We start from the raw sequence: 9,366 nt of genomic DNA on the forward strand, positions 1-9,366 counted from the left end.
ACTATTAGTATTAATAAAGTAATTTAACTCTTAGTTTAAATTAAAGGTTATGAAATCCTTAAAGACTTAAGATGGTGGTGGTCGGTAATTTTTAACACCTTCCATACGTTTCTTTCTACGCTCCGATGGTATTGCACCTTTAGGTTTAGTTATCACATGAGGTGGTTTCTTGTGGAGTTCTGGATTGTATGATACGCAACAATCCTGTCACATATCAAATAAAGATAACTGTTAGCAACGGAGAACAATTCTACTTCTCTTCCTACAATCTTACTAATATTATAAATGCGAATGTTTAGATGGATGTTTGTTTGAAGGTATCTTTAAAACGGCTCAACAGATCTTGATGATATTTGGCACAGATGTAGAATAGTCTGGAAGAACACATAGGCTACTTTTTTTTAATTCCACGCTGATAAGAGTTGCGGGCAACAGTTAATTTAATAAAATAATGTAGACTTGGTGAGTATCTTCTTCCTCTGCCTCTATGAGGTCAACTTTCTTCTCTTATAAAGGTAATTATATATATATATATATATATAATTACCTTTATAAGAGTACCTATATATATATATATATATATATATATATATATATATATATAATTGGGAATGGTAGCCTGATGGAATACCACAACCACACAGAAGACGGGCGTCAATGGAAGCAATTCCACATTTCAACTGATGAAAGTGAGTTGTAGAGGCTTAATTTTAGTCCTCTTTCCTTCCCTTTAATTTGACTTAATTGAGGATGTAAAGGGCAATTATTCTCTTCCTATGCGTCTCTCCTCCGTCAATTAAAGATATGATCTAAGTAATAAATCTGGAATTTCAGATATCTATTTGCTATTCAGTTGGCTACTTTCTTATTAACCTTCTAAAAAATCCAAGGTTTTATAAATTTAGGTAAAATATATTAGAAAATATCAAAGCTGTACTCACATCGTCCCAATTTTCTTCGGTAGGCACAGCAGGGGCTGGTGCAGCGAGACCCACTGTCGGTCTATAGTCATCGTCAGTTATATACAGTTGAGTGTCCAGCATAAATCGTTTCGGACATACTGTTATGTGATGCTGGAATATTACAGAAAAAATTAAGAATTTACACTGTTCATGTCGTCAGGAGCGTGTTGGCTCAGAGGTTAAACACTTGATTTGCAATCTGTAAGTCCTAGGTTCGAATCCCGCCATGTACCAATGTGTTTTTCGATTTACATATGTACATTTATCCAACATTCTTGCAGTGAAGGAAAACATTAGGATGGAACCTGCACATATCTGAGAAGAAGTTATATGATATGTGTGAAGTCAACCCACACTTGGCTGTGGTTGACTATGGCCTAGTCACATCTAACTTAGGGTAGGCTCCGAGCCCCTCAGTGAGGATGTATAGTGAGTTGATGATGATGTGAAGTAAATGCTTAGGGCAATGAGGTTGAAACTAAGTTGAAGTTGAATAACTGAATCATGCAGACTCAAGCCATTTAAGTGAAACTCGGGTTAGACATCTCTATAAGTGAAAAAAATACCTCAATCCTTGGAATTCTACTTTAAAAATACTCACATCTAATTCAGGTTCGTTCACAACATGTGTTGCATCAAATGGGCAACTAACTTTATTACCCTTGACATACTGCTTCGCACATTTTTGTAAATGTGTTTGTAATTTATATTTCTCCACTTGATGTGCTGGATTATATGGACAAGTCATCATTGTAAATGGGCTGGGATCTGCCATAACTGAAACTTAGATTGAATGTTCTCTTTTATTCTAGACTAGCTGTCGTCCGCGCGCAGTTAAAAAAAACATAATAGTGGTATGAATTTCTTCTCGCCTTTTAAACCTTCCCTAGACCTCCATGAACATTTCAAGACCAAGATTAGATAGATCCGTTCAGCCATTCTCGAGTTTTAGTGAGACTAATGAACAGCAATTCATTTTTATATATATAGATTGAATTGGTAATCAATGTAATGTCTATCTGAGAATTAGTTTATACCTAATCAATGTAAAACAAACGAGATAGAGTAAAATGTCATCATATCTTACTAATATTATAAATGCAAATATTTAGATGAATGTTTGTTTGAAGATATGTCCAGAATGTCTCAATGGATCTTGATGAAATTTCGCACAGATGTAGAACATAATCTTGAAGAACACAAAGGCTCACGAATCACAGGCGAAATCTAGTTAGCTTATAACTAGTATTGTGAGCATCAAGTGATGCTCACAATGTCCCCACAGGTAATCTTAAATATAAAATTCTCGTGTCACGGGGTTCAAACTTGAACTCCTCCGAAAAGGCTTGACCGATTCTCATGAAATTTTGTCAGCATATTCAGTAGGTCTGAGAATTAGACAACATCTATTTTTCATAACCCGCCTTCAATTAATTTTTTTTTTAACTGCGCGCGGACAGAGTCGCGGGCGACAGCTAGTGTTACAATACAACGGGGTTTGTTATTCTAAGCCCTAGAATTTGTAATTATTTTCTTGTATCCCTCATTCAATTTATATTCTAACTTTTAATAGATATGTAATATTAAACTTTTTTATAAATTTTTCACTGGATCTTTTAGTACTCATTTAGTACTGGTATTAAATTATGATCCAAACTGTGGACACTGTAAAAGGTTTTTGCTCTTTGTTCTAAACAATAATCGAGTTGTTTGTCAAATATTAAATATTACCTACCTAATTCTTTATTAGATATTAAGATTTACCTAGGCACTATCTTTGACAAAAAAAACTTTTTATATTCTACTTTTTCTTACATTTAGTCAACTATTAGTAACATATAAAATGCATTTGTTGTGCGTTTTAAAACATCTTACATGTTGATTAATTTTACCACATGCGTTAAAATGTTTCTGAAGCAACAGGTAACTTTGACATCGTCGACAAAATGTAAAACTACCAAAGTGAAAGCTATATCGAGAAAAGACAAAAAACAAGCAAATTTGTTGAATTATAACAGGAATTACTTCAGAACACTTCATTGTTTATCTATACTGCATTTTTCATAAGATTTTTCTGAAAAATATATTTTTAAATAACGTGTTTACCTTTAGATCCTTATTTGTTCGCTCTGCAAAATGAATGACGACAAGAAGTTTCTGTAAACTACTTTTAACGCTATAAATATTTAAGTATTCTGATAATTCAGTCAATTTGATATTGGGATTGTATTGGAAATATTTAGGAAAAATACGACGTGCGCCGTTGACAAATAAGTTCAGAGAAGAAATCTTAATTTGTTTGACATTTGTGTATTAAAATCATAAATCGTTTTATTCAAACCATAGATAATTAAAATAGGTTTTTTTTAATCTGAGTACTTCAGTGTTTCAAACAGAATAGAATATATAAATTGAGTGATACCAGCTTTTAAAATTAGAGCGAATAAATTCTGAAATAAACTCTAGAATGAGCACCAGGACACGTTTAAATCAATAATCATGAGCCTAAGTTCTTTTTAAGTAATTGCTAAGATTATCTACTTGCTAATTTATTATTTTTCTTGATAATTTCCAGTTTCCAGGTGAAGAAGGTAGTAGTGATACTTGCCTATTCTATGTTTTCTGAAGTTTGACCGTTTCGCCGTTTTATTTTGACATTTACAAATTACAATTTAGATTTTTTTATTTATTTGTTTGTAATTAACTAAGATAAAGACGATAAAGAATAGACCTATATTATATACTTGGTCCTAGGTAATTAAGCGAGAGATAATTTGTAAAAATAGTTCAAAATGGAAGATGTTTTAAAGGAGCCCATACAACTTTCGAAAGGAATTAATTTAAAGTAAGAACATTACAAAATTATTGTTTTATGAATTTAAATTTCAATGATCTTTTTTTTCCTTAGAGTAACCTGACCACCATTATATCCACAGTTAACGATATTTATAAACATTCTATACTAAATTAAGTTATATCTTAAAATAAAAACAAGTACAGTCTAACCTGGATAAGCGAAAGTCTAAGGGACCGCGATATTTTCTCGTTTTTAAAGGTTTCTCTCTTACCTGAGTTTCTTACATATCCAGGTTCATCTTACAGGTATGAATACATCTACGTCATGGTTTGCTTGTTACAGGGAACTATTTACATCAGAAACGGAGTTCCACATTGATACAGACTTTAAAAAGAAGAGGCCTGATTCCTTATTAAATATGAACAATGATTTAATTCTAGATACTGATGAAGATGACAGGTAATTGCTACAATACAGCATTAATATAAAAGCTAATACTTGATGGGAGAGGGGACTTATACAAAGGCAAAATGTCTATTATATCTCTCCTGTCCATTAATGGTAGACCACAAGTCAAAACTTGTTAACTTGCAGCTGATGTCAATAGGACATACCTTCCCTAGTTTACTGAAACCAGTGTTACCTGTAGCCTATATGTTTGACAGATTTTTAAGTGTCATTTGACATATAAATTATATTCTGTAGAGGAGAGATCATTTTTTTAATTAGGTAGAAATTAAAAAGAGAAGTGACCGCTGCCTATAGATATTCCCAATTGCAGAAGGCAGACACACGGAAATAGAATATTTCACCTTCTTATGTGTCCCCTCCTTAAAATCCACTTTTCCTTCACATTATTGTGTGAGTACAAAAGGAAAAGAGTACTCAACTTTATTTCCCCCTTTATTGTGCATCCTGCCAGGTATATATATAGCACTTGATTCAGCACTTGGTAGGCACTTGGACCTGCTGAAGTACGTTTTGTAGTTAAGTATGCTTGAATTGCTGAAGTAGGCCTAATTTTAGTTCACTTTCCCTTCTCATCCTTTTTATAAGGAGAGAATGGGAAGGGGAAAATGGATTTCGACGATCGAGGGTATGCATAGGAAGGGATTATATCCTCTTTCTGTCTGTCCCCTCCTCTGCCAGTTAAAGGTACACAATGCATCTGCAATTGCAGATACGTATTTTTGTGGCCGTTTACTCGTTTCAAAAATAATTATGAAAAAAATGCATTAGAGTAATATAGAAGTACAGTCAGTTTGATTTATTAATTGTTTTATGTTCATTGTTGCAGTGACGCTGAAGATATTCTGAAGAATATTGAAAGTTCAACAGAACAGATGATGCTATCTTCACCAGAATATCATTCGTTTAAAGATTTAGCTGCTAAAATGATTGATTGTGTACCAACTGGTGATGTAAAGATGCTTATTATTGAAGAAGGTTAGTTTACATTGCTCAGAAATCTTTAAAGGTTGAATAGAAGCTCGGCAGAATTCATATGAAGTTCTATTGTGAGACTGATATAATATCTATCTATATATATAAAAGAAAGTCGTGTTAGTTACACTATTTATAACTCAAGAACGGCTGAATCGATTTGACTGAAAATTGGTGGGCATGTAGCTTAGAACCAGGAAACGGACATAGGTTAATTTTTACCCCGTTTTCTATTTTTTTTATTCCGCGCGGACGGAGTCGCGGGTAAAAGCTAGTTGATATTAAAAGTAGGTAATTTGGCTTTGGAGGGTCTGAGGTAACGGTTAATTTTGGAAAAGGGGGTCACTTGTCCAAAATAATTTGGGGATCCCTGATCTAGAACCTATGTTTTTTTTTATATTGAATAAGCTAGCACTATCCCACCTGATGAAATGATGATGTGGTCTAAAGATGGTACGCGCTAGCTTTGTAAATGTCTGTTCTTTCTATGTGACATAGTTTTTTCTTAACGAGAGAGTTTATTTTGATTCATATTACTTCCTTGAGTTTTTTAATTAAAGCGTAAAGTGTTCTCGTGGTTCTGCGGGTTCTATCTGCGGGTACCATAGTTAGTAGTTGGGGCTCAGTTTTCCGCAACTCCAAAACAAGCGTGTATTTTGCGTGAAGGCAGGCTGTGGGTTACTCCAGCCAGCCCAGCTCGCCAAAGAACCCCAGCAGTCCCTTAATCTGCGGGTACCATTTTTAATGACTTAGGATAATTTTTTACTTAAACTTATGAAACACTAGCTTTCGCCCGCGACTCTGTTCGTTAAAAATTTAACATAATAAGTAGCCTATGTATTCTGATAGTCTATGATCTATGTATTTGTCAGATTTCATTGAGATCTGTTTAGTTTTTCCGGAGATATCTTGAAACAAATATCCATCCATCCAAACATTTACATTTATAATATTAGTAAGATTTCAACCAAATATATTAAACTTACAAAACATTCACATAAACCTTACATTTTCCCATATAAACTTTCATCTCCAATTCTGTATTGTTTTGCACACTTTATAGTAAAACTTTCCACTTACTGGAAACTTTGAACTTAAGTTTCCATACAACATTTTAACCCCTTTACAACTCTTGTTCACATTATAAAATAGCCTTTATTAGTGTGAAAGCAAGACATACAGACCAGGGTTACTTTCGCATTTATAATATTAGTAAGGATTATGTATTTTTAGTTGTTATGAATACAGATTGTATTATATTACCTCTTTTAGGCGATGGTCCCTTAGTACCAGTAGATGCTGAAGTTACTTTACACTACGCTGCTTATTGGGAGAAAGCTATAATACCATTTGATTCAACACTTACAATGAATTCTGGCATGCCACTGGTATGTAGAGTACATTTCTATCATCAGCTCACTGTACGTACCCACTGAGGGGCTCGGAGCCTACCCTAAGGGGTGATTAGGCTGTAGTCAACCACGTTGACCCAATGCGAGTTGACTTCACACATATCATTGAATTTCTTCTCAGATATTTGCAGCGTCAAGATGTTTTCCTTCATTTTTTTATACTCATAAAGAGGGAAGATTTGTTTGTTTGCATTGAATAGACTTCTAAACTGAACTGATATGAAAAATTCTTTCACTGTTTGCAAGCTACACTGTCTCTGAGTGACATTAGTGAATAAGGTAGACCATTAGCGTAGATTTCATACTAAAAATACTACTTTTCGCCTCTGAATGTATTCTTTAAAAGCAAACATTCCAACCCTTATTTTTTATTTACAGCATATACGTTTAGGATCAGGCAGCGTGTTGCTAGGTTTAGAAATAGGTCTGACAGCAGTCAGGGGACCTAAAGCTAGGTTCCACTTATTGCTGCAGCCTAAAGTTGCGTGGGGGGAGAAGGGAGCCCCACCCCGTGTGAAACCTGAACCTGCATTGTTTGTAATTGTGTTGTATAATGTTAGAGATACGCAGGCTGGAAGTAGGTGAGTGTTTTTTTATTTAATTTAATCTTTGCAGGTCTTGGCAAAGAGTAGACATGTTAAGCATTTTTATTCTTATTAATCTGTGAATGTCTATACAAAGAGTAGACATGTATATATTTTTTAATTGTTATTTATTTGTATTCTATAATATTAAAAAAGGGTATCTATTCGCGCTGCTATCGGGATTAGTCCTGTCACAAAATATATAAAAACCTACTAAAAATACTCTTAAAGGTAAAAATACAAGGCAGCTACAGTACAACAAGGATCTTTTGACACTTTTGGAACGAAGTTCCTTATCGCGCGTTGTGAAAGGGGGGGGGGGCTAGACGGAAAAAATTCTTACGAAAAGTTGTCACGACACTTTTTGCTATAGACGAATGAGCGCTACTTCACCATGGCAACGACGTGACAATATATAACGAAAATTCATAGAAATAAAATGTACTTCTTGTGAAGACTTAAGTTTTTTATTCATAGAATAAACATTGGCTCCTTCACTAATTAATTGAAAGGAACTTCGTTCCATCCGGGTGTGGAACGGATGTGGTGTGTGTCCAACACACCTCTCAAGTTTTTTTGACATTGCCAGGGGGGCGCTAATGAGCTGACATAATTTAGTTAGGCTTATGCCCACCGGTTCAGATAACATTGTCGGTCTATAAGTTTAAATATATGTCGATGGGTTCTATGTAATAAGGGTCAAAGTAACAAATTGATGATTTTTACTTTTTTATATTAAAAGCTCAAAGTAGACCAAGTGTGGAGGAATTTACTTGACCAGGCTCAGGCCCACCCGCGGCTGTAGCGCCTCAGATGATGATGATGATTTTAAAAGCTAACTCTTAGTTTAGTTAACATGCACTAAACATAAATACACATTTACATTTGTAACTGTTATTTTTTTGCTGAAATAAAAGGGCCTATGTGGTCTATTTTCCTATATAGTTGTAACTTTGAGAGTGTCTCCTGTAAAGTTGTCAATTTGCACATTGACTCTTATATATTTTTTTAATATTGTTAAGGAAGTTCAGAAAAGAGTAGACATATTAATCTGTTTTTTTTTTAAAGTGAAGAATCTTAACTGATTTTGAATATGTTTTATTTTCTTTAAGATTCAATGACCTACCGATGGAAGAACAGAAGAAATTTGAAGTAACAATAAGAACTGTGAAATCATTACATGCGCAAGCTAAAGAATTGTTTAATAAAAAGAAATATAAAAAAGCCATACAAAATTACCAACAATCCCTTTCAGTGCTACGAATATCACAACCAAATAATGAATCCGAAGAAAATGAAGTTAAAAAACTTAAAATAGTTGTCTTTGTGAATCTAGCAGTGTGTTATTATAAAATAGACAAACCTAAATACGTAATAAATATGTGCGAAAATTTAGATCAAATTATTGATATAGAAAGTCATTGTAAAGCATTATTTTATTATGGTAGAGCATACGAAATGTTAGGTAAAAGGGAAGAGGCACTAAAATATTATAATAAAGCATTAAAATTAGAACCGAAAAATAAAGAAATTGGCAAAGCGTTAGTCGATTTTGAACGTTATGTTCAAGAGTCATCGAAAAAGGAGAAGGAAATGTGGCAGAACGCTTTTAAGGCGACACCACAGAAAAAAACAGATGTTGTCTATGACGTGGATGAAGATTTTCAAAATGGCGTCCGGGAGATGTGTCAAAATTTGGTTGAGAATGAAGGTTGCGCTCAATTCGAGTTGCCAACTGGTCTAACTAGGAACGAATTGGATTTTTTGAAAGCGTTAGTAACTGAATTTGATGGACTAGTTGTCGATGAAGAGGGCGAAGGAAAAAGAAAAAAAGTGACTGTGGTAAAACTTTAGTTATGAGTTAAAACGAAATAGTATATTTTGTAAGTTGATTTTAAGCGTAAAAAATGTATAAAGATTTTTTATTATATTTAAAAAATTGTTTTATTACCATTTATTATATTAATTATAAAGATGTTTGTGAACAGATATGAAATAAAATGTTGGCGATATCTGAAGTCACCTTTTCTTAGTGATAAGGCCGCAAAAAAATCCACAGATGATTATCTGTGGTATTTAATCATTTTATTCGAATTATTGGTAAATTTGAGTAAGTTTCGTAACTTAAATATCGAAGTAATTAATTTAATTTTATACAAATTTGCCCT

General features: G+C 33.5%; 2 protein-coding genes across 3 annotated transcripts; one reads left to right on the plus strand and one right to left on the minus strand.

Annotated features, from left to right (window-relative positions):
* Positions 1–32: 32 nt before the first annotated feature.
* Positions 33–3,250, minus strand: LOC106712090 (gametocyte-specific factor 1 homolog). 2 transcript variants are annotated; one of them, XM_014504535.2, is made up of 4 exons: positions 3,069–3,250; positions 1,564–1,739; positions 942–1,073; positions 33–204 (listed from the first exon to the last, which is right to left on the minus strand). In XM_014504535.2, exons 2-4 carry the CDS (start codon positions 1,735–1,737, stop codon positions 67–69), a joined length of 444 nt encoding a protein of 147 aa, XP_014360021.1. In that variant the 5' UTR covers positions 1,738–1,739; positions 3,069–3,250; the 3' UTR covers positions 33–66. The 2 variants fall into 2 exon arrangements, with proteins under 2 accessions (XP_014360021.1, XP_014360020.1); XM_014504534.2 differs by having other exon boundaries at positions 1,564–1,745; positions 3,069–3,247.
* A 374-nt stretch (positions 3,251–3,624) lies between these two features.
* LOC106712086 (inactive peptidyl-prolyl cis-trans isomerase shutdown-like) lies at positions 3,625–9,056 on the plus strand. Its single transcript, XM_045685377.1, has 6 exons — positions 3,625–3,807; positions 4,102–4,218; positions 5,057–5,205; positions 6,475–6,590; positions 6,993–7,195; positions 8,311–9,056. The coding sequence occupies exons 1-6, from the start codon at positions 3,755–3,757 to the stop codon at positions 9,050–9,052; spliced, it is 1,380 nt and encodes a 459-aa protein (XP_045541333.1). The 5' UTR covers positions 3,625–3,754; the 3' UTR covers positions 9,053–9,056.
* Positions 9,057–9,366: the final 310 nt, after the last annotated feature.

Source organism: Papilio machaon, chromosome 29 (assembly GCF_912999745.1).
Source record: "Papilio machaon chromosome 29, ilPapMach1.1, whole genome shotgun sequence".
Taxonomy (NCBI): domain Eukaryota; kingdom Metazoa; phylum Arthropoda; class Insecta; order Lepidoptera; family Papilionidae; genus Papilio; species Papilio machaon.